The sequence below is a fragment of the Polyodon spathula genome, chromosome 59 (genome assembly GCF_017654505.1).
Source record: "Polyodon spathula isolate WHYD16114869_AA chromosome 59, ASM1765450v1, whole genome shotgun sequence".
Lineage (NCBI taxonomy): Eukaryota > Metazoa > Chordata > Actinopteri > Acipenseriformes > Polyodontidae > Polyodon > Polyodon spathula.
In genome coordinates, this window is record NC_054592.1 from 711,845 (window position 1) to 736,844 (window position 25,000).

Genomic DNA, 25,000 nt, shown 5'->3' on the forward strand with positions numbered 1-25,000 from the left:
AGAGAGAGAGAGAGAGAGAGGAGTACATTTCAGAGCAGGTTTTACTGTTAGCCTTCATCCGAAGTTATTTTTATAAAAAAGGTAATAGATGTCCTCCTAGTGGCCGATTAGTTTATAATTCTCACAATCTACTTGAGACCCGTATAAACAGTACCGCTCCGCTGGAAGGCTTGCTCTTTAGCTGAATGGTAAGACGTTCTTCCAGCCCTTGCCTTCCCATTCAGTTCAGAGGGCTGCGATGAGGCCAAGTGACTACAGTGTGTCAAATTAATTCAGCTCAGGCATGTCTGCACTACAGTCTGGAATGGGCTCAAGGTGCTAAGCAATGGGAGTCTGAAATTCTTCCCTGGGTATTGGGCTGTCGGTGAATAAGGATCGCACAGACTGTCAGCAAACAATCACCTGGTATCTCTTGATCAGGCACCAGACCCTGGAAAGGAATTTCTCGAACCGTGGGTCGTCGATGCAGCTGTACCGGTATAGCAGCTCCTGAAACAGACAGTGTGGGTGAGAAGGGTGCCAGCGACACAAGACACAGACATGCCATCCTGCTTGCATTGAGCTGGTAACCCGTTCACACTGCTCTCCAACCCCAACACGCTACACAGGTGCCAATGCAGCCATCTTACAGGCAGGTGTTCTGCGCTGCAGGAGATAAAACAGTGCATGAAAAACAAGCTCCTTCTCTACCTACAGATACAATGCAAAATGAAAACATTGCCATCTACATCAGACCCACAGCGCGAGTGCAGGGTTAGCAGGCAGGCGCTCACCAGCTTGCTGAAGTAGTTGCGGTTGATCTTCACCATATCCCCCTTGAAGCGCACGCAGGCCACATCGTTTTCGAAGTGCAGGTCTACGCGGGGCTGGGGCGGCGAGGGGGTGGCGAGGCGCAGGGGGTAGCAGTACACCAGCCTGTCCTGGACTTCGGGGGCCTCCCCTGTCTCTGTAGGAGGGGAACCCACATGCCAATTCAACACACTGATATCATCTCAAACAGACTGGACAGAAAGATCACCTTTAACACCTGGAAAGGGCTGGAAATAAGACTCCATTGCATTCCTGGTTTTATATCGCCATTACTCTCTCTTTATATAGCCATTTCTGACCCCTGCAATGTCTTTAACCCTCATGGCCATGGCCGTTGCCCTTGCTGTGCTGGACAGTGTGGGTTCAGGGTGTTCAGTGGTGCAGTGCTCAGTCAGTCCTGCTTACCCGAGATGTTGCACTCCTTGAGCAGCGTGCTGTGGCAGTCCCGGATGCGGCGTGCGTAGTCACAGGAGATGTGGTAGATCTTACTGCATATCCCCTCCACTGAGTCCTTGGCCACGGCTGCCACGTGGGGGCCACACTGCTTCCGCAAGTGCTCCAGACGGTCCTGCAGCCACGAGAAGGTAGGGAGAGAGCGAGTTTAGAATCTCTTTCTGTTTATTTTACTATATGATTCAAATGTAGAATTAAAACATGTTTGAACTTTAACACTGGGGGTGTTTTTAACCAATCATTAAAAGCCATCCATCATCTTATAAATGACTGGAGAGGAATGTTCAACACTTGGCTTACGTTAAATGGTATAGAAGGAGAAGCCAGGAATCCTAGGCAAAATCAAACTAAAATCAGGGTAAAACAGAGAGAACTTTGTATTGGAGTTTGCACCTTCTTTTCTAACAAGAACAACACATTGCTGATGACACAGAATTAGCAAGAACCAAGGGAGAAGCATGCAGGAGATGTTAACTCCTGGAGTGGTTCAATGGGGTGCTGAACTCTTTGCCTGCCAGTCTGTGTCTCACTCTCTTCTTACCATGTAATCCTCCTTGGAGGCGGAGTGGTCTTTCCTCAGCCAGCTAATGGTGTCCTCCACGTTCCACTTCACTACCTTCCTGCTGTCAGGGGTGGCGTTCCTACACGGACACAAGACGGGTAAGAGAGCGTTTCACTTCCTGAGAAAACACGAAGCTTGAGCCTGTTGGAAATGCCGGTAACCACAACAAGCAGCTCTCCCACACTGAACACTGACGTGAACGAAGGAGGAGGCGAGATAGGAAACTCTGTCCATATTGTAAATGAAACCCGTACCTAGACTCTATCATTCTTTTCGCAGACTCTGCGTATTTGAAGAGAAGCCTGCGGGCCTCTTCTCTGTATTTAATTCGTGACAATCTGGAGAGAAAAAAACAGACAAAACAAGGGAAAGTCAGGCATAGAGAAGATTTCAAGATGTTTTGAATATAAAAGATCCAGTTGTGCAGCTGGCCTGCTGACCTGATGGGGATGTCGTTCATGACCTCCCGGAACATGGCCGGAGAGATGACCGGCTCACACTCGCTGGGCAGGAACGGGTCCTTCCCCTTGTCCAGCACCTTCCGCTCCAGCAACCAGCGGTTAAAAGAGTCCCGCGGGGGTTCGATCCCTGGGGAGGTTGGAGGAGGGTCAGAGGGCACGATACACACACACAGCTCATAGAAACAGTACAGGAGCACTAGCCTAACAGACACATGCTCTTCCACTGTGCAGTGAGGAAGTCTGAATAACCATCAAGCTTGCATTGAGCTGACAGTGCTACGAATTGGAAATGGATTGGACCCTGCTTGTGTGAGCGACGGTGCCAGGCTGCCCCTACCCTCTCTCTGCTGGCACAGCTCCAGGTAGTGCTTGCGCAGCTTAGTTGTGAGCTGGGCTCGCTGCAGCTCCACGTCAGGGTGGGGGGGCAGTGCGTCCGAGGGGGGGCGCTCCTTGATCACCGCGTTGGTCGGGATATCCAGGTCCCAGTACACCCTGAAACAGGGCAAGCAGCAGCTTCACTAACAGAACAGACAACAAGCCCTCTGCTGGGCAAACACATCAAAGCAACCACATCACAACAGCACCCGTGCTGCTCTGTGACATGCCACACAGAGACGCCATGCATGACGCACACGCACGCAGAGTGCAACCAACAAAACAGAACAAGAACAGACAGAAAATAAATCAAATAAAAGGAAAGGTAATGGAGAAGACCAACGTCAAGGCAAAGTGGGCCAATGAAATTTATATATATATATATATTAGATCTCAAATTGTGTTAAACAACTCTACTGAGGAATGGGTCTGCAACCCAGACCTGGCATTAGTGATCCTCAGGTTTAAACAATCAAGTGGACACAGAAGAGCACTCACGCGGTCGGTCTGTAGGGGGCGGGCGCGGGTGCGGCAGAGGGGGGCTGCTGCTTCTCGTCCGTCGGGGACCCCCATATTTTAGATAGGGGGGTGCCGGGGGGGCCAGGGGTGCTGGGGGAGATGGGCACCATCGGGGTCACTGGCATGATATCCACCTGTCGCAGGATCAGAAGAGACACCTTGAACACCAGAGTTTAAGTCAGAGGAAATGCAAGAGAAAGCACCCAGGCTGGCAGTGACTCACCTTGGGTCTCTTGAAGCTGTTGGCTCCTCCCACCGCTGTCTCCTCAGAGAGGCATCTCTTGCGCTGCCCGTTGTCCAGGCTGGGGTCCACTGGGGCTGCATTCAAACCCAGGGGGTCCGACTGGAGAGGAAAACACAACAGCACAGGACAGTGAGACCTGAACCCAGCAGGCAGCTGCACCCAGCAAGTTTGATTTCTTATTTAAAATGATCAGTCAGTCTTCTTCAGGTAATTTCAATCAAAAGAGTCTTATTCAGGAACAAAGCAAATCCACAGACAGTAGAGGACGCAATCGCAACAATACTGTAAGCAAACTTCAGGTCTCCGCAGATGGAATCTCGAACCTCAAAAACAATAGCTACAGACAGTAATACACTGGGCAGGTTACATAACACAAGTGTAGGTGTGGCATGTCTCCGTAGACAGCTGCACAGTTCACAGGTCTGGGCTACATTAGGCACTAGATTTGAAGCCTTACTGGTCTACTGGCTGCTTATTATTCATCTGGTCAGCTAGAGGACTAGGGTAGAGCTACAGCTGCTACTGTAAAGCGCCTTGAGTCCTGCTGGTCTTTACTAATGCAGTGGAACTCAAGGGTGGTGTGACGGGGGTGCAACGGGTCAGAGCTGTGGTCGATCCTCCCGATCGCTGGTGGCGTTGCATAAAACGTGACGAGACCGGCGAAAAGAGAAAGGTCAAACCGTCTGGGAATTCCAGAAAGATCGCTCGCTCCGCCCGAACGCGGAAGTCCGCGGCCGCCGTGCCACGTACCTCAGTCGGAGTTACTATGTACGCCGATTGGGTACGACGGCGACAGGGGCCGAGGCTAAGGGCGGGGTCGAACAGTATTTAAAAGACGGTACGATCTAAGCTCGGTTGCTCAGTGCTGGGGAACAGCGAAGGAGATGTGCTGTTGGATTAATTACACCGTGTAACAACAATTATTATTATTTTTTTCGCTCCTGGGTAGCAAGTGTTATTTCCTAATTGCTTATGCCTCAAAAGTATAGAAAATGGCAATTATTCCCCACAGACTTTGCTTTTGTGACCAGGACAGTGATATTTCAAAATATCACTATTTCCAATGGGAAAACGGGCAAATGTGTGTCTTTTCGTTCACATAAAGTCAGAAAAAAACAACATATGAATCCAAATGAACATATATTTATACTAAAGTAATACAAAGATGACCACAAAAGATTTAAAAGTGAGTAGTACATATTATGCAATATATATTATGTATTCATCATCTATAAAGGGCTAACAAAGTGTTTACTATTGGACCTTATTATAACGTGCTACTGTTTTAAGTTGCTGACTGATTTGAGTTACATTTACGTATTTTACATTTACATGTAAATACAGTATAATCGTAAATCTCGAAAAACTACTCACTTCTAAATCTTTTGTAGTCATTTTTGTATTACTTTAGTATAAATACATGTTCATTTAGATTCATATGTTGTTTTTTTCTGACTATGTGAACGAAAAGACACACATTTGAGCTAAATCAAGCCTCCTATGTACTTTTTGCCAGTCCCATCATCACCATCATTTGACTCAGCCCACTAATCTCCTACAGGTGGAAACAAGAATCTCATGGCATCAACACACAGGAACACAGGGATCCGTTGCGCACAGTGCTGGCGGCTTCTGGAGTCACAGTTTAACCTCAAGCTGCACTGTTCTTTAGGAGAGGGAGGGAGTAGAACTTACAATGACATCATGCTGCCCCAGTACTGGCATCTCCCAGAGAGACTGGTTTGTGAAGCGGTTGAAGTAGTAGGGCCGGTTTTCCCTTTTGCTCCAGCACTTGGACCAGCCCGCCTGGATCATGTCATCTGAAAAGACAGAAAGATCAGACAACACCACTTCAACTTAGAGGGGGGGGTTAAGTGTTGGCAAATAACATCACATTATATTATATTGGAATTCAAGAAAGAACAAAAATACTGAATGAAAGCTGGAAAAATCAGCTTCCCTCCCAAAAATAATTCTATCCAAAAAATGTTTTTACAGACAATTACAGACATCACTTGTTAGAACTGTCGTCTACAGGCAGCTGCAAACATAGTTCAAAGTTTCTACTTGCTCATTCCGTCTCCTCCCCAGCTGTAGGTCTGTGGAACTAGGCAGCCCACTCCCACTCGGCTGGCTCGGACACCTACCTGGCAACTCAAGGGTTGGTTTGGCCGCGATGGGCGACAGCGGCTGACCCTGGTTGGAAGAGCTTGTGGGGGACATCACCAGTGCAGGGGGGTCACCCCCGACCATATTGTGGTTTTCACGCGACATCTCTCTTCATCTGTCCTGCAGCAAAGGAGAAGAGCACAGCTCAGGTCAACAGAAGCCTTCAATGTACTGCACACCCGATGTCAGTGCCTGGGAAATTACCAACAGCTCAAGGGTCTGTACACTAAGACTCCCATTGCATAGCAGTCTGAGCCATCCGTGCTATTACTGTGAACTCTTTCAGAGCTGTAAAGAGATACTAATTAAATAGCAGGGGTGGAAACAAGACTCCCATTGCATAGCAGTTTCAACCATTCCAGGTTTTACTATGAGCTTGATTAACCCCAGTGCATAGGTAACAAGTTCAGGTAATAGTAAACTCCTTGCAAAACAAGGAATGGATCAAACTCCTATGCAATAGGAGTCTTATTTCCATTACAGTTTCAGTGTCTTGTGCTGAAAAATACATTTACAATTACACAAATCTGCAAGTTTGAGCAAAGTCATCTTTGCTCAAGCCTGCGGCATATACAGATGGACTGGGACTCCTGTTGCATAGCAGAGGTTATTCCAGGTTTTACAGTAAGCTCAATCAGGCCTGTGTGCCCTTCTCATCTCCATGGCGTGCCTAATGAAGCCCCTAATAAAACCTGCTGTGGTTCAATCTGCTTTTAGACAGGAATCGTATTATTTTGTAATAACCAGCGGTGTAGTCGAGGGTAACCGCAGCTAAACTGCGTTTACCCACTTCTCATGTAAGGGATACAGAGTTTACTCACTTCTACTCTCCTGTGATATGCAAATCCTGGGTTAAAGCCAAGGTATTTTAACAGTGAGCATCTGTGTTGTGTTGCTGCGTGCGAGACCGACAGTTGAGAGCACTCAGTCAGAACTGCAGCACAAGCAGGGGGTGGGGCCACTGGACTGCGTGCTCTGTGATTGGTTGTTAATGTTCTGTTAGGCACACTGGACCTGCAGTAGCCTTCACCCTAGCCCATGAAAGAACACTGACAGAACTGTTCAGGTGAAGCGCATCATCAAGTCTATGACACTTCACATGAACATCACCTGAAAGGGGAAAGAGCTGTACAGGGGGGCTCTGGCTGGCTCAGGGCCAATAACAATGCAGCTGTGCAATCTATCTGTTCAACTGCACCAAACAGGGGAGTTTACCCACTTTATTATTTACCACTACAGCACTGCCTGTAACAATATGGACAACACAACGCCTTTCAAGGCAGCACCATTAAATACATTACAGGGACGAGATGAACTGCGGAGCAACAGAATGACTCACCAAACAACATTTAAAAAAGAGTCAGGGAGACATCAGAACAAAAATAAATCTCTGGTAGACGCAGTTTTCACTTTGAGATAGATAGATGCAGTATCTATCTTGTTAACCCTATGCAATGTGTGCACTGAATGCAGTTGTGCAGGGTACGTAGTACTCTGTGCATGGCAGTAGCGCTGGGGTTAACTCAGCTGTGATTCATCATTCGGCTGTCCTAAATGGTAAATAAGCAGCATACACAGCAGCAAACTAGAATGAAAATATAGAGCATACTCAAGCTGGCTGGGAGCAGAGAGACCACGACATGCTGGGCGAGTGGGAGAAACGCGCAGGTGTAACTGGAAATGCGTTTGTTATGGCTGGGAGCTCCTCCCCTGTCACTGGCGTGTGCACACATCAACATCACACACACAGTTCCGTATACAGCAAGCACAAGAACAGGTACTTCCATAAGTATTTAAGAAAGTGACAAGATTCGGGACTTTGGGATCATGGGATCATGTGTAACAAACACTGCGAAACACAAATTTATATATGTGTTTATTATTATTCATTCAGGAAAACATATACTACAGTGCACACAGCCGCATCCGGGTCTGTATTTTGTGGCACTACCGAATCACTTAATTAATGGATGTTATTTATTGCAATTAAAGAGATACATATATCTAAGCCCGCTTTCATACAGGAATTCAATCGTTTGTTCTATTTCGTACAGAATATAAATACCAGCAGTCAAACAAGCTGGCCTCAGCTGGTACGCATGCGCCTGACTCGCCGCCCGCCCCGGAGATCAAGCAGCCAGAAAACAAACAGAGTGCACAACAAAAGAGTCGAGTGGAGCAGCCGCGGAACCGGAGAGAAGTACGAGGAGAAAACGGGCTCAAAACCGGGGCTAGGACCCGCGTTCCCGCTAACAACCAACAGAAGCACTCCGCCGAGCTGTTTAAACGAGAAACAGACCGATATTTCCGCCGACTGACTCCTTTTCCGAAACTAGGTTTTAGGCGCGCACTTCGGTCAGGCGGGCGGTGTGGGTGAAGTGGTAAACAAGATGGCGTGCCCGACCGGGCAGCAGCCGCTCCTCTCTGCGCTGCGGTTATCCCGCTTTTATAACGCACCGAGCCGCTATGCGCACGGTTGCACTGGATATTCGGATTCTCGGTGCATTCCTGCACCTGTGCCTGTGCTTGTTACCCCCCATGTGCGTTAAATCCCTTACCTTTGAGAGGATTGATGGGAACCCGATAAAGGCTTCGCTGAACTCGATCCAAATCCGCCTCCGCCTCTTCCTCCCCACCGTCTCCGCCATCTTGTATTGGGAACTCGGCCCTGGGCACTGCGCATGCGCCTGTTTCTTCGGCGCACCAGCGGTTAATTGGCCACAGTGGGAGCCATCTTCTGTGTGGCAAATGTTTGTAGGTAAAAGACGGTGGTGAATCAAGTATGTTACACTAGCAAGAACATAACTTTGGACGAATGAGCTTTTAATATGGCCGTGATCACTCTTTGGATGACGTGATTCATTGAACGTGTACAAAACGATATATTCGCTTTTCCGCAGTCATTTTTCATTTTGTATTCCGAATTTAACCCGTAACAGAAAGCGGTAGAACTTGGATCACCGCTCCAGGGCGACTTCAAATTGTTACAAAATATCTTCACAGATCAGACGAAGGTACACGAAACCTCACAGGGGGGTCATCTCTATATACATTATATTCTGTTCCAGTTCGGTGGCAGTTCTGTGCTTTAGAAAACGCTGGTATGAGCACCTTGCGTCACTACATGTAAAGTTAATTGCTGCAAAAAATGTATTTACAAATTTTACATGACATTAGGAGTTTAAGGTTAAAGAGAGTTAATAGACACACTAACTATTTATACAGGTTTCATGAACACAATACTCTCGTATTCACCTTTCTTTTAACGTAGTTTAAATTTTGGGAACAGATTTAAAAAGCTGGCAATCAAAATTAACAGAGTTTCTGGAAGTGTAAAAAGACAGGCGATCTCAAAATGCCAACAAATGTACAAAGAAATATAGGCTTAAAATCATCTTGGGAAAATTATAAATACAATTCATGTGATCATTTCGCTAGTTATCCCGTTGCAAAATAAACTTTGAAAAAAATGCATACATATATATTGCGAATTAAATATTGGACCTACATAAACAAACATAGTCTAGTAAGTACATCTGTTGTAAGCGATTAAGCCATCGTTTTAGTACAAAGCAAACCACTAAACTGGGATTATATTTAAGATCTTTAATAACCAATGTGTGTAATTTGGAATTCGTCTACTGATAAACTAGGATTGCACGCAGGAGCCAAAAATACCCAGTTTTTTTTTTATATCAGTCCCTTCCAATAACGAGCAGATCAGCACTCAATCAACGTGGTTCTGTGCGGCTGGTAGTCGAGCAGTGCTGATGTAGGAACAGACTGATTTGAAGACACGCTGTAACAGGGTGTGACTAATTACACAGTTTAACTGTCGTTTTGCTTTTAATAACGTTAATTCAGTATAGTACACTGCGATTAATGGTGTTGTTTTGGTAGTACGGTGCTACGTTATCTCGGTTGGCCACACTCAAAATGGCTGTCTCAAAACTACTGGGGGGGGGGGGAGGCGGTTAAATCTAACAGCTGCTTTCCCATTGGCTAACACAAACATAAACAGGCCAGCTCCCGTCCTTTGGATTGGATGTCGGTTACATGATAACAGTAGCCGTGATTGGTTTCAGCACACACAAGTCCTTGTTTACTTCATGCCCATTGGTCAAAACGGGAGCCGAGACAGTCGTTTTTATACATTTACTGTGAATAAAAAAAAAAAAAAAAAAAAAAACTGTTGCACTTTTTAATCTAAAGTAAATAAAAACAGCTTTCGATTATATCACATTCTGTATTAGTTTTCTTTTTTTATTGAATGGTTTAACTGTTTTTTTTTTTTGGGGGGGGGGGGGGGTTGCGTGTTTTGAAGCGCATAGGGATTCATGTGATGAAGGCGCTATAGAAAGGGGAATTGATGTTGGTTAGCCATCCTTTAAGATCTGATTCTAAATGCCAGGTCATGAAAAGCCAATGACACGCAGACTGTCCCAGAGTTCATGTTTTGTAGTGTAATTAAAACAGAAGAACTGGAGTGGTGGAGTCACCGCAGTCTTACGGTGAGGGGTCTTCAGCAACACAGTGAAATCAAACAGGTGTCTGGTAAAGACAAATGTCTTCTTTTTTTAAGGTGCCTCTGGTTCATTTTGTACTGAAAAGGGAAAATCTGCCCTCTGGGTTTGTAGGCTGGTAGGGGCGCTTGACCTAGGTTATCAATGTGATGCCATCGACTAAACCAAGCAGAGCCATATCTGCTGGCAGGTGAACCCTTACACTCCACCTCCGTCCCTCCTTTCAGCAATGCTGACACATCTCCTGACAGCCTGCTTTCAGCAACGCTGACCCATCTCTCAGCAGCCTCCGTCCCTCCTTTCAGCAACGCTGACCCATCTCTCAGCAGCCTCCGTCCCTCTTTTCAGCAACGCTGACCCATCTTTCAGCAGCCTCCGTCCCTCTTTTCAGCAACGCTGACCCATCTCTCAGCAGCCTCCGTCCCTCCTTTCAGCAACGCTGACCCATCTCTCAGCAGCCTCCGTCCCTCCTTTCAGCAACGCTGACCCATCTCTCAGCAGCCTCCGTCCCTCTTTTCAGCAACGCTGACCCATCTTTCAGCAGCCTAAGGCTGTACCGGGAGACACTTCTGGATACTGTATACAAGCGTTGAACCAGAGTATTATGTCAGTGCATCATATCTGTTTTACTATAAAATGTCAACGTGATGCAAAAACACAAACAGCATAATTGCAGAGTGATGTATGAGCTTGTGAAAATGGTAATTATAGGTAAGTGCCTGTCTGCACTGGAATACAAACGGGAGGTGGCACAGCGGGTGAAGAATCTCAGCTCCGGAGACCTGGGTTCAAACCAGGACTGAGGATCTTTGGGAAAACAGTGTGGGGATGTTGCCTTGTGCTATCAGGTCCTTCGCCTTCATCTGTAATACACCAAGCCCATGGAGACATTCTTCCCAATGTCGGGTAACAGCAGCCCTCAGATTGGTGGAATAGTGTCAATGTGTCGAGGCTCATTACTGCTGCACTGAATACACACCCTACTATTACAGTGAATAGGACCCATGTTTTTACAGATACAGAATGCAGATTCATGCACAGGAAAAGAAAACACTGAGGAGGTCAAACCTCCATACATTGAAACACACTCCATCATAAACAACATGGTCGTAAAACTGATTACAAACTACGGGAAGATGACAGAGCCTTCATCAGCATGACTCCTAGTGAGAGGACTGTGCCTTATAGCCAGAGGGACAGCTGGCAGCTCTGCTGAGTGCAAAGTGCCAGGGAGGAGAGAGTTCTCCAGCCGCAGCCCCGTTTTCAAGGAGCCACTTTGGGCGAGGCAGACTCTCTGTGGCTTCGCCGCTCTCCCCTTCATCCCCAGGCCCTCCCTGCCCTGCTGCTGTTCTGGGACTGGAATAATAAATACAGGCAGAGGCTTCAAAGGGACTGGTTTGTTGGGGGATACTTAGCGCTGCCAAACGATCTCATCGCTGCTTTGAGGTTCAACCCTGTCCTTAGCAATTACATGAGAGAGTGGATACTGGGCTTGTGGAGGAGACCATCAACGCATTGCTATGCACTGGATAAGCTCTGATTACTAGCACACTGCCGTCTGCACAATCTGGGAGCTTCTCTAGAGAGTTATTAACCAAACCAATGTAACCACTACGATGCTCTTGCATGCCGTGTACACAAATTGAATACATGTTATAGGTGGGTGTATTAAAAAAAACCTTTATCTGCAGCAAATGGAATGAATTCTTGCTATCTAATCGGTCAGTTAGGTGTTTGAAACTATAATTACAGTGCTTGCTCTAAGGCTCCCATTGCAGATCAGTTTAAGCCATTCCAGGTTTTGCTGTGTGCTTAATTAGTCCCACCAGAGAGAGGGAAAGCTCAGCAGTACCTGATTACAATAGGTACACGTCGAATGACTGACTGCCAGCACTTTCCATGTATCTGAAGTTAATTACTGTGATTAAAGTGACCACATAGCAGTTAAAATCATACAAGCCAATCCTGCAGCCTAAGAGTCTCTACAGCCTATATAACCACAGCTCCCATAGAGAGAGAGCGAGACTCCTGCGAATCCAGCCGTCAGAGTGCAGCCAGCCACAGATCACCCGACTCAGCTGAACTCACAGACCTGGGGAGCGTCTCACAAAAGCTGGAACAAGAAGCAGACTGAAAATAGCACACTGTAAGTATCCCAAGTCCCTTGGGTAAGTGCACTATTGGGTAAAACAGCGAGGCTTACTGTAGAAGTAATGCTGCACAAAGGTGACTCTCTCTCAAACGAGCAGAAAGGAGTCCTCATTCACACCAGCTCAGCAGACCCACCAGTACAATGGCACTGGCAAAGGTAAGTCTGGCCCAGTTTGTGTCCCGGACACGAACAGAGTGCCCTTTATGTGTTTTTTGAAAGGTAGTGTTTGTGTTGTCATGACGGTGGCACTTCTCTGAAGGGATGTGTCAGTAACATTCAGTGCACAGGCTGAGAGGGAGTAAGGGTTGGGGAAGTGGCCAAAACCAAACTGAGAGCTCTGCCGTTTGAACAGCCCTGGAGAGAAGTGTGTGTTTCAATAGACCTGGAGAGAAGTGTGTGTTTCAGTAGTCCTGGAGAGAAGTGTGTGTTTCAATAGACCTGTAGAGAAGTGTGTGTTTCAATAGACCTGGAGAGAAGTATGTGTTTCTATAGACCTGGAGAGAAGTGTGTGTTTCAATAGTCCTGGAGAGAAGTGTGTGTTTCAATAGTCCTGGAGAGAAGTGTGTGTTTGAACAGCCCTGGACAGAAGTGTGTGTTTGAACAGCCCTGGACAGAAGTGAGTGTTTCAATAGACCTGGTTTGCTTTCCTGATAAAGCTTGTTTCTGGTACATTGGAAAAGCCCAAGGCTTTTTAACAATCAATCCATCAATCAAAAACCAGCATCACCATGGGAGACAAGCGAGAGAGAATGTTTCCATTGGGAAGGAAACCTGCTCGCACATTCTTTACTATACTGAACTGTCAGAATGACGGTAAATATAAGAAAGGGTGTGTGCTATGAACTGTAGGTATGTCACACTAACATGCTTTACTTATCAGAAGAGTCACTGATCCAGTTGGGATGTGGAATGGATAGGGAATTCTTTATCATGTAATAGTAAAAGCATGGCAAAGGACAGGCCAGCAAATGGTTCTATCAGTCACATCACACGTGTGGCAGTCTTTAAAAATCCTTGTTAGCCATGATAAAGCAGCAGTAATGCATTGTTGGTATAATACAAGAACACATCAATACACACTACTCTGAAGATCCCACACAGACTGTCTCCTCACCTCCTTAGTGTAGAGAATAGACTAGAGTTGGTGTTCTGTTTCCTCTGGGGCAGGAGGAAGGGCTCTACCTGCACAGAGAGAACAAACCTGACTTGTATCCCTAACAGTGAACTTGTTGTTCACTCTGTGACAGGCGATGGCAGGCTCTTCCATTGGCTCTTTTCAGCATGTGGGGTTGTGAGTTACACACTGACCTGGAGCCCCATCGTTCATATCAGGGTTCTGTATTTCAACTGAAGCCAACAGCAGTGTCTTGATTGACCTTGTGAAGGGGTTGTGTGTGTGTGTGGGGGGGGGGGGCTATGCATGCGTGTGTGCATGTGTGCGTGTGTGCGTGTGCGTGTCTATGCACATGTTTGTGCGTGTGCGTGTGTGTGTTAATGGTGTTGGGTATTAGGTTGGGTTATTCCACTAAAGTTGTTGATCTGCTGTCCCACACTGTTCCTGGTATCCTATACTGTTGCAACATCAGCTTCTCTGAACCCCAGCCAACAGTGGAGAATGATCTGTTAGAGGAAGAAAGGGAAAGTTAGAGGAATTCCTCGAAGAAATCCAACACTTATGAATGTGTGTCTCAGATCACTGTGCAGCACTGAATTCTCTACTCTACACTGTATTGAATTAGCTGGCTCTCAGATCCCCAGTGCAGCATTGAATTCTCTACTCTACACTGTATTGAATTAGCTGGTTCTCAGATCCCCAGTGCAGCATTGAATTCTCTACTCTACACTGTATTGAATTAGCTGGCTCTCAGATCCCCAGTGCAGCATTGAATTCTCTACTCTACACTGTATTGAATTAGCTGGTTCTCAGATCCCCAGCAGCATTGAATTCTCTACTCTACACTGTATTGAATTAGCTGGCTCTCAGATCCCCAGTGCAGCATTGAGTTCTCTACACTACACCGTACTGAATTAGCTGGCTCTGAGATCCCCAGTGCAGCACTGAGTTCCCTACAGTAAACTGTATTGAATTACCTGGCTCTCAGATAACTGTACAGCACTGAGTTCTCTACACTAGACTGTATTGAATTAGCTGGCTCTCAGATCCAGTTCTCTTTTTCAGTATAGTTTAGTTTTTCTACATTCCTTCTCGTCCTGCAGTATCCTATAGTAACCCTTTGTTTTGTTTGTTGGGACACTGATGTTGATAGCTCCCAGCTGGGGTGTGGGGAGAGGCTGTGGGAGGTCTGTACCCTGCGTTGCTTTTCCTGAAGTCTTAAGTAATACGGGTTGTTTCTGCTCTTTGGGTCACCAACTCAGGAAACCATTTGGGTAACTGAGCACTCCCCCCTCCTTTCCTCCTCCTCCTCCTGCTCTCACTGCTAGGCAGTTTCTATAGCGATTGCTGCTCGCACACAAAGACATCAGCACAGGCAGAAGCAAGACACAAAGCTGAGTTTCCAGCACAGGAATCAACGAGAGCCAAGCAGCCAGTACGGTATCCTGAGATTGAGGACTTGAGCAAACCGGGACAAGGCAAGAAGAGAAGAGAGGCGGGATGGGGTTTTTCTTTATTCTGAGTGTGTTTTAAGAATAAACTGCAGGGTTTGTTTAACTCCGCAGTAAAGTAAAGCAGTGCCCACTGAAGTGCTGTGCGAGGGGCAGAGCTGGTGCAGAGTCAGCATCAGAGCCTTCGTTCTCAGAGAGATGGAGGAAATCTGCTTAGTTGCGGCTGTCCCTACGACAAAGCCAAGCTGTAGCAATTCTGGGGGAACAGAAAATCTGTGATTCATAAACACATACGTGTGCATGTTTAGATCACATGAATGTCCTGTGTTTTTGTGTGTGTGTGTGCAGTGTTTTATTGTTCTTTGTATTTTTGGAGGATCAGTCTGGTCAAACAGCTGTGGATGAGTGAGTGCGTTGCAATGCATGTTATGCACATGTAGGTCACTGAGTGTGTGAGTGTGGGGGTGGTTATGAATACTGTATAATAGTATGTGTGTTTATTTAAAGAATGGGGGCTTCTTGGTCACATAGTGTGTGTGTTTCAACCTGCCCATGTCTGCTCTTTCCTCCAGCACAGGGTGAAAGTGGCTTGAGAAAGACTCTTAGTGGAAGCCTTTGTGTGCCGGGCGTCGTCGTTTCTTTAGTCTTGTTATGAGCGTGTGCTTGACTGTCTAGGGATGAACTGTGTGTGGCCTGTGAGCAACGCCTGGGGCTCCTGTTCCTGGGGCCCATCGAGGAGGTAGCCTATTGGCTGACCTTGACAGGATGCACGTTCTTTATGCTGCGCTGACCCCAGCCTGTTCCTGCAGAGAGGGCTGGAACTCAGACACACTCTGTTAAACACCTCCAGTGAAGCTGTGTGTGCGTGTGTGTGTGCGTGTGCGTGTGTGTGTGCGTGTGTGTGTGTGTGTGTTTGTGGCGCTCAGACTGGCCGCCCTGCTTGACTGACCGCTCTCCTCTTCTGCAGAATCAGAAGACATGGCCCAATGGAGAGCTGCTGTCTTCATCCTAGTGTCTGTGATCGCCATGGCGGCCGCTTTCACCCCCGGCTGCAAGATCCGAATCACCGCCAAGGGCCTTGAGCTGCGTAAGAAACAGGCATCTTAGCAACAGCAAATACAATAACACTACTACCAATAATAATAATAATAATAATAATAATAATAATGTTCTGTGCCTCAGTCTCTCTTACTCTCTCTCCCCTCACAGTCTCCCTCTCTCTTTCCCCTCACTGTGTCCCTAACTCTCTCTCCCCTCACTCCCTCCCTCTCTCCCCTCTCTCCCCTCAGTCTCCCTCTCTCTATTCCCTCACTGTCTCCCTCTCCCCTCACTGTCTCCCTCCATCTCTCTCTTCCCTCACTGTCTCCCTCACTGTCTCCCTCTCTCTGTTCCCTCACTATCTCTCTCCCCTCTCTGTATCTGTCCCTCTCTCTCCCCTCATTGTCTCCCTCCCTCCCTCTCTCTGCCCTCACTGTCTCTCTCCCTCTCTCCTCAGTGAAGCAGGAGAGTTTGAAGTTTGTAGAGGAGGAGCTGGAGAACATCACCATTCCAGACCTGTCTGGGAAGGAGGGCCGCTTCCAATACACCATCAACAAGTAAGGCTCAGCCGGGCCCACCAGGACATCCCGAGCTTGGTGACCTGGGAACACTCCCCAGAGCTGCAGGGATGAGATGAGGCTCCGAGACCTCACAGGAGACTGGATATTGTTGTAGAATTTAAATAACGCAATTATTTTGCTCTGGAACAAGCAACAGTATAAGCATTCACAGTTAAATTGTGTTTGGATATGACCATAACTGAGAACCAGGGAAATCTTTTGCCTGTTTGTACAGTGTGTTCACGTCCATCGATCATCTCTTTAAATACAAAGGATGTGCTTCCCCTGGAGCCAAGCCTCACTGCGCTGGTCTGCACCCAGCTCAGCCTGTTCTGTATTGAATCAGTTGTGATGCTTGTTCTTGTGTTTCTACATTGTCGTTGTCAGGGTCGTGGGCAATTACTTTTTCCAGTTCCAATTCCAACTCCAATTCCAATTCCAACTCCAATTCCAATTCCAACTTCAATTCTAATTACAATTCCAATTCCCATTTAATCAAAATTGCAATCAGCAGCATTCTGTTAAAATGAGCTTCTCACAATGGCAGCAAACCTTTAGTCAATTAAAGTGGCTTTAAAAAAAAAAATAAACGAAAGCATTTGAACAATCACAGCAATTACTCTGCCTGTGAAATATCAATTGCAAGTCTTTCAAGCTAAGGCAACGGAGCTGGGAATGGAGTGGAAAAAGGATTGGGAAAGGGGAGTGCTTGTTGCTGCTGATGTTCCTTGCTTGCTCTGCTTGTCCCGCAGTGTGAGGATCACTGAGCTGAACCTGACCTCCTCAGACCTGCGCTTCCAGCCTGATTTTGGTCTGGTCTTCGAAGTGCACAACTCCTCCATCAGCCTCAACTTCATGCGCCGCATCTTCTACTGGTTTTTGTGAGTCTCCCTGCCAGCCACTGCAAAATCATTTGCAAAACTGTAACACAGCATATGGAAAAGCATAGGCAAGCCTTGGAAAGTCCAGAGAGGTAAACTCTGGAGAAATGCATTGTTTAGCCATGGAAAAAAGCAAGCTGAGACTGCAGCAATACCATGCAAACATACAGGGGTAGACTTTTCTAATGGATCATTCATTTCCACAAGCTTCAGATCAGATGGGCTTCCAGAGGCATGCCGGTAAGTTAGTGGGCTATTCCTGTCCCAAAGGACCCTTGGAGTATGACAGGTTTTTTTGAGCGCGCCACAGATTTAAGCTGTTTCAGTGGCCCCTGTGTTAAAGCTGTGTCTGCAGGCTGCCTAGCTGTAGCTATCTTCCCCCCATTAACAGTGCTGTTGTGACCCCTCAGTACTGATGCGGGTTCGATCAACGCCTCAGCGGAGGGAGTCAACATCCACACGGCTGTCAGGCTGTCCAAGGATTCCCTGGGGCGCCTCAAAATATCCAACATCTCCTGCGACGCAGCCATCGGCAGAATGCGTGCTGAGTTCAGCGGCACTCTGGGGTAAGAAGCACTGGGATCTTCTCTATCTTTGAATTATAATTAAGGGCCACTGTGTTCTTGCATTGCGTCTTGTGCTGACACATTAACTTTTTTCCTGAAGGTTGTTGAATTGTAGTCGGTGTTTACAGAGCGTTCGCTTTCTCTCTACAGGAAGGTGTATGGCCTGCTGGCCTCCTTCATCACCACAGGGATGCGCTTCCTCCTCAACCAGCAGGTAACCCCCAGTCTCCCCAGTCTGCCAGTTGCACGGCACAGCCTTCTTCAGACTGCTTTCACACTGGCTTTCGCAGGCCTTGTAACTTTACGCCATTAACTTTACCCAGCTATCTTAAAAGAGCACTTCACATGTTAAAATAACTGCAGAGATGAAAGGATGGCACAGTTCTCCCCAGTGCCCCCTACCTCTTTGCAGGGGGAACTGCACGGTTTTAACCCTCTGCCTCCTTTGTGTCTCTCTCAGATCTGCCCCATCCTAAACAATGCTGGTTTGGTGCTGTTGAATTCATTGTTGGACACAGTGCCTGGTAAGTGCCGATGTACACAGCATTGTATTTACTTGCAATGAAAACCCCTGTGAATAGTTTTAAACATGCACTGAACTCCTGTGGAAGGTCAGCACAGTGTGTGATTGGTCTTTGAATCTCCCCCACAGTTCGGACGAAGGTGGATAAATACGTGGGGATTGATTACTCCCTCCTCAATGACCCCGTGGTGACCTCTGAGAACCTCGACATGAACTTCAGGGTATGCAGAGATGGAGGCAAAGTCCTCAGAGACACTATAAACAAACCTGTGTGTGTGTGAGTGTGTGTGTGTTTCAGTTAGTGTGCAAAAGTAGACAGCATACTCAGCCTGTACTGCAGTAGTATTTCAAACAGTATACTCCAGTAAACTCTAATATTTGGTACTATGCTATAGAACACCACAGTATTTTTGGGGTTCTGGAACTAAGGGGTGAGATTGGAAGGTTCAGACTGACAGAGAGCTAGCTCACAGTGAACTGACAATGTGATCTGTAAGAGACTGACAGAGAGCTAGCTCACAGTGAACTGACAATGTGATCTCTAAGAGACTGACAGAGAGCTAGCTCACCGTGAGCTGACAATGTGATCTCTAAGAAACTGACAGAGAGCTAGCTCACCGTGAGCTGACAATGTGATCTCTAAGAGAATGACTCCACAGTGATGAGGGAGGCAGTGTCACTGTTAACTCCCCCCCGCCCCCTCTCCTGCAGGGCATGTTCTATGAGCTCCAGAACGAGAATGACACGCAGGTGAACTACGCCGTGGAGCCGATGATCCGGGAGTACGACCGCATGGTGTACCTGTCCCTCTCAGAGTACTTCTTCGACAGTGGCATGCTCTCCTACTTCAAGGCAGGGGTCCTGAACATCCGCATCTCACACGACAAGGTGGGCGGAGACGCAACTCCCGCAGGGCTCTGAAAAATAAGCTGTGATTAAAGCAGGGCTGCGCGAGACTGCCGCTGGTTACAAACTCACACCCTGGAGATAGGCCAACAGGAGGGGAGTCGTGGCTGTGCTGAAGCGATTTAACTGAACAGCAGAAGTCGTGGCAGTTTCACTATGGCCTCATCAGGCTGGTTTCACTGCAGTCAGGGTAATGCAAGTTTGCTTTTTCAGATGCCCAAAGACTTGGAGATGCTGCTGAGGACCTCCTACTTTGGAACAATCATGTTGCTGGTAAGGAAAGAGACGTATTAAAACCAGAACCCTTTCCCAGCAGGACAGTGAAGAATGGCAGCATGAACAGAACTGAACTTTAATGCACTGAACACTAATTTCATACTTAATTCTGAGATTAGTGTTAATCAGCTGGTTCAGAATAATTTTACTTCTGCAGAAATAAAACACCAGCTATTATTTACATAATCACCCCATTCATAGCGTTAACTCCTGAGTTAATCAGCTATTAGGCCTTCTTCCTCTTCCCCCCCCCCCCCCCCCCCCCCCCCCCCCCCCCCCCCCCCCCCCCCCTCTCTCTCTCTCTCTCCCCTCTCTCTCTCTCTCTCTCTCTCTCTCTCTCTCTCTCTCTCTCTCTCTCTCTCTCTCTCTCTCTCTCTCCAGAACCCCTCCATTGCCGAGGCCCCCATGTCTCTCGAGCTGCAGGTCTCCACGGCGCCCCGATGCGTCATCAAGCCCTCGGGGACGAGTGTGTCGGTCACTGCCGTGGTCAGCATCCTGCTGCTCCCGCCGGGCCAGGAGCCTGTCCAGCTCTCCAGCATGACCATGGTGAGCACTGTAACAGGATCTAAATAACACCATCCTGACTCCCCATGAATCCCCATGCTTTCCCCTCATAATTAGACATACAAGCTTTAAGATCATTAAAATATCCGTGCCCCGTCCCCCGTCCCCATCACAGTTTTCTTTATCGTGTTTCTGTTTCTAGGAGTGCAAGATGAGCGCCAAAGTGTCCATGAAGGGCAAGAAGCTGGCGCTCCACATGGACCTGCGCAGGTGCAGTTACACGCACACACGCACACACTAACAAACACACACATACAGTACACACACACTGACACGCACACACGCACACACAGCAGTTCCCCACTGCAATGCATTTCACCTCGCCCCCGATCCCCAGGGTGAATCACAAGCAGGTCAACAGGATGTGCTGCTGCGTCTCTGAAACCAAACTGCTTGACAAGTTGGAAGCAGATCGGTGCTAAATACACAGTCCTCCAGAACGTGCATGGTACAGTAAAACCATAGTGTTCTGCAACAAATGCTTACGCACTTTTTGAATTGTTTTTTGTTTGACAGATTTAAGATCTACTCCAATCAGTCTGCCCTGGAATCGCTGGCGGTATGTAAAAAGCAGGCGCTAGCACTCTCATCAGCAGGGTGGTGTGTTTAAGATTCATAAACTAAGAGGGATTGTTCTTTCTTTCTTTCTTCAGTTGATCCCTCTGCAGACCCCACTAAAGACTTTGTTACAGCTGGCTGTCATGCCTATTATTAACGGTAAGTCACAACAGAGGAGGCTGGGTGTGTCTCTTACCTTGTGTACCGTGGCAACTGTTTCTGCTGAGACAGCGCGTAATATTCGCTAGGAAAGGCTCCTGCAGAAAGGTGAAAGAAAGACCAATTACTTCAACTTGTATGCCTGTTGTAGTGAGTCTGTATCTCTCTCTCTCTGCAGATCGGACAAAGAAAGGGGTACAGATCCCCCTGCCAGAGGGAATGGACTTTACTGAAGAAGTGGTGGAAAACCACACTGTAAGCCCCCTCCCCTCTCCTCTCCCCTCTCTCCCCTCTCCCCTCTCCCCTCCCCTCAGATCAGCTCTTTTAGTTTCTGTATATTGCGTCTGTTCTGCGTCAGTCTTCACATGTCTGCTCCCGGCTTTCTCTCTCCCCCCAGGGTTTCATAACGATCGGCGCTAACCTGCACTTCAGCAAAGGTCTGCGGGAGGTGATTGAGAGGAACCGGGCCGAGCCCAAAAGCCTGACGAACTGAGCGGGCCGCCGGTGCTCCGCTCCACTTCCTAAAACAACAGGAGATTTTTTTTTGGTTTCTGTCTACAGAACACTATTCACTTCATGCTTAGAAAACATAAAACAAAAAAAAACAAAACATGGTACTTTAACAACGAACGTCCGCTGATTAGCAGAAATTCTTTGTGAAACTTTTTCCAAAATGTTCGCTGTTTCATGTTTGATTAAGCAGATAGTTCTATCTATCTGGCTGGGTTGGGATCCCTTATGCATTGAGAATGAAACGTAGAAGTCTTAACAGCAAAGACCCCCGAGCCAGGGTGCAAAGACTACTTGGCAGCAGAGTCTGCAGGGTACCCCTGAACTTTCTCTCCTGTGACCCTGCATCTATCCCTTCCCTGTCTCCTGCACTAGCTGTGCTGTATTCAGAGGTACCCCTGAACTTTCTCTCCTGTGACCCTGCATCTATCCCTTCCCTGTCTCCTGCACTAGCTGTGCTGTATTCAGAGGTACCCCTGAACTTTCTCTCCTGTGACCCTGCATCTGTCCCTTCCCTGTCTCCTGCACTAGCTGTGCTGTATTCAGAGGTACCCCTGAACTTTCTCTCCTGTGACCCTGCATCTGTCCCTTCCCTGTCTCCTGCACTAGCTGTGCTGTATTCAGAGGTACCCCTGAACTTTCTCTCCTGTGACCCTGCATCTGTCCCTTCCCTGTCTCCTGCACTAGCTGTGCTGTATTCAGAGGTACCCCTGAACTTTCTCTCCTGTGACCCTGCATCTGTCCCTTCCCTGTCTCCTGCACTAGCTGTGCTGTATTCAGAGGTACCCCTGAACTTTCTCTCCTGTGACCCTGCATCTGTCCCTTCCCTGTCTCCTGCACTAGCTGTGCTGTATTCAGAGGTACCCCTGAACTTTCTCTCCTGTGACCCTGCATCTGTCCCTTCCCTGTCTCCTGCACTAGCTGTGCTGTATTCAGAGGTACCCCTGAACTTTCTCTCCTGTGACCCTGCATCTGTCCCTTCCCTGTCTCCTGCACTAGCTGTGGTGTATTCAGAGGTACCCCTGAACTTTCTCTCCTGTGACCCTGCATCTATCCCTTCCCTGTCTCCTGCACTAGCTGTGCTGTATTCAGAGGTACCCCTGAACTTTCTCTCCTGTGACCCTGCATCTGTCCCTTCCCTGTCTCCTGCACTAGCTGTGGTGTATTCAGAGGTACCCCTGAACTTTCTCTCCTGTGACCCTGCATCTATCCCTTCCCTGTCTCCTGCACTAGCTGTGCTGTATTCAGAGGTACCCCTGAACTTTCTCTCCTGTGACCCTGCATCTGTCCCTTCCCTGTCTCCTGCACTAGCTGTGCTGTATTCAGAGGTACCCCTGAACTTTCTCTCCTGTGACCCTGCATCTGTCCCTTCCCTGTCTCCTGCACTAGCTGTGGTGTATTCAGAGGTACCCCTGAACTTTCTCTCCTGTGACCCTGCATCTATCCCTTCCCTGTCTCCCGCACTAGCTGTGCTGTATTCAGAGCTCTCCCTGACATGCACAGATACTGTTGTTTTTATATCCCTGCAATCAGCCTTGTTAATGATTTTAGCTGATGATGTCATGCGCTAATTCATATATCTGTGTGTTTTAAAATGTTTTCAAAAAAGTTTTTTCTTTATTAACTGCTGCTGCTGCTCAGCCCATCAGAGTAACCCAGGAAGAGAGTGTGTGAAAGAGGTTCAACTGTCATTCCATCATTTTCTCTTTACTAAAACCAAGTTGAAAACAAAATGTCAAATAAAATGTATTCAAGTTTACACTTTCAAAGACTTCTTTTATTCCCAGTTGTGTGTGTAAGTGAAGAAGAATCATTTTAAAATGCTAAGCTTATCCAATATCCCTCTGTACACATCTCAAAGCGTACTGCAGGTACTGCAGCAGGAGGATTTTGGGACAGGAGAAAACTGACAGGCAACACAGCTTGGAGGGAGATGAAAATATTTAATCAAAAACAAATTTAAACAGAAGGAAAAAAGGTCAGACACATCCCATCCCTGAGCAAAACAAATCAGAGCAAAAGACAAAACATCTCATTAAAAAAATAATGCACAGCTTGTTATCTTTATTAGAACTGAAAAGAGGGATTCAACCCCTATTATACGCTGATCTCGCAGTCATTCAGTGGAAATAAACAGATTTCAAATGGTTCTCGGGTTACAGTGCCACACGCTTCCCGAGTTGCTACACACTCCCACAGGCATCAACGCTTCGGCAGTCACACTCATTATCAACACAGTGATTTGATAAGAACATAAAGAAATGAGACCTACAAAAATTTCTGGGTTGATGTAGCTGAAACACTGATTATAGATCACAGGTTTGCCTTAAAAAGCAGCTAACCAGCAAAGCAAGGGGACTCAAACCAACACGAAGTGGTCCCTCTTTATAAAGGCAGCCTTTAATACTGCTGAACTGGTTACAAGATGGCACAGAAACATCACATGCAATGGGTAGAAGTAGGGACCCTGAAGCCTACACAGTGCAAGTTGTTTGGAACGTTTTCTGCAATGCTTGTCACATGCTTCCCATTCAACAACTGAAAAAACGGTCACCGAGTCAGCTTGTGTGAATTACAATGTAGCAAAGAAGATTTCTGTTCTATGACACCGACAGAGGACTAGATGGATTCCGAATGAAGAAAAGGCAGGTGCTGTGGGCAGGTGCTGTGGAAAGGTGCCCTGAAGGAGGGGTGTGCCGGCCGGGTGGCTGGGTGTCTCTCGTTCCCGGCTGGCAGGGGTCAGGTCCCTCGTTAATAGGGCTGCTTTTTCAGGAAACGGCTGAACATTGTGAAGGCAGCAATGGGCTTGTCTGTGGGGACCATGTGTCCCGCTCCCTATAAGATACAGGAAACAGCACATTAGTGGCAGAACAAGCTACTACTCAGTCCTACCAGTGAGCCACGCTTCCACCCAGACCATCAGCTCTAACCACCGGACCACTGGATCCATTGTCCCTAACCAACACGGATTACCTCCCTGTCCCTTAACTCTATTCCATGCTGCCTCCCTTCCAGTCCCTCAGCCCTGTCCAGCACTGATTCCCTCCCAGTCCCTCAGCCCTGTCCAGCACCGATTCCCTCCCAGTCCCTCAGCCCTGTCCAGCACCGATTCCCTCCCAGTCCCTCAGCCCTGTCCAGCACCGATTCCCTCCCAGTCCCTCAGCCCTGTCCAGCACCGATTCAGTCCCAGTCCCTCAGCCCTGTCCAGCACCGATTCCCTCCCAGTCCCTCAGTCCTGTCCAGCACCGATTCCCTCCCAGTCCCTCAGTCCTGTCCACAAGCGATTCCCTCCCAGTCCCTGAGCTCTAACTTCTAGCCCACACTGCCTGCTCTCCAGCAGTCTGATGGAAGGGGTTTACCTTGACAGTGAGAAAGGCAATGTTGGAGAACTCCTTGACAAAGCCGCCCACCTGCTGGTTCTGCCCATTGTTGTACAGCCAGGTCCGACGCTTCACCTGCACCTGAGAGACACAGCAACGCAACAGCACGGTCACAGCCTGCAGACTGGGGCCAGGCCAGACCCCAGCACACAGGAGCCATTGAGAAGCATTGCTCCAGACCACACACAGGGGTCATTGAGAAGCATCACTCCCTACCTGCTGTTGCAGGGACTCCACAAACCACTC

At 47.7% G+C, this 25,000-nt stretch overlaps 2 protein-coding genes and 1 long non-coding RNA gene across 6 annotated transcripts; 1 reads left to right on the forward strand and 2 right to left on the reverse strand.

The window, feature by feature from the left end:
• Window positions 1–387: 387 nt before the first annotated feature.
• LOC121307822 (mRNA (2'-O-methyladenosine-N(6)-)-methyltransferase-like) lies at window positions 388–9,746 on the reverse strand. Its single transcript, XM_041240106.1, has 12 exons — window positions 8,152–9,746; window positions 5,572–5,713; window positions 5,120–5,244; window positions 3,404–3,523; window positions 3,160–3,314; window positions 2,624–2,778; window positions 2,266–2,413; window positions 2,080–2,163; window positions 1,805–1,904; window positions 1,216–1,378; window positions 774–946; window positions 388–489 (listed from the first exon to the last, which is right to left on the reverse strand). The coding sequence occupies exons 2-12, from the start codon at window positions 5,696–5,698 to the stop codon at window positions 388–390; spliced, it is 1,452 nt and encodes a 483-aa protein (XP_041096040.1). The 5' UTR covers window positions 5,699–5,713; window positions 8,152–9,746.
• Window positions 9,747–12,158: 2,412 nt separating this feature from the next.
• On the forward strand, window positions 12,159–23,133 carry LOC121307855 (phospholipid transfer protein-like). 4 transcript variants are annotated; one of them, XR_005948395.1, is made up of 17 exons: window positions 14,682–14,860; window positions 15,801–15,920; window positions 16,329–16,428; window positions 17,184–17,312; window positions 17,723–17,878; window positions 18,029–18,092; window positions 18,339–18,402; window positions 18,531–18,622; window positions 19,113–19,289; window positions 19,521–19,580; window positions 19,965–20,129; window positions 20,290–20,357; window positions 20,664–20,706; window positions 20,801–20,864; window positions 21,043–21,119; window positions 21,262–21,688; window positions 21,767–23,133. XR_005948395.1 is itself a non-coding variant. In XM_041240157.1 (16 exons), exons 2-16 carry the CDS (start codon window positions 15,812–15,814, stop codon window positions 21,355–21,357), a joined length of 1,464 nt encoding a protein of 487 aa, XP_041096091.1. In that variant the 5' UTR covers window positions 12,159–12,262; window positions 15,801–15,811; the 3' UTR covers window positions 21,358–23,133. The 4 variants fall into 4 exon arrangements, 3 of the variants coding, with proteins under 3 accessions (XP_041096091.1, XP_041096090.1, XP_041096092.1); XM_041240157.1 differs by lacking the exon at window positions 14,682–14,860 and adding an exon at window positions 12,159–12,262 and having other exon boundaries at window positions 21,262–23,133; XM_041240156.1 differs by lacking the exon at window positions 14,682–14,860 and adding an exon at window positions 12,353–12,424 and having other exon boundaries at window positions 21,262–23,133.
• A 164-nt stretch (window positions 23,134–23,297) lies between these two features.
• On the reverse strand, window positions 23,298–25,000 carry LOC121307801. Its single transcript, XR_005948393.1, has 3 exons — window positions 24,971–25,000; window positions 24,734–24,835; window positions 23,298–24,209 (listed from the first exon to the last, which is right to left on the reverse strand). It is a non-coding gene; the product is annotated as an uncharacterized LOC121307801 (long non-coding RNA).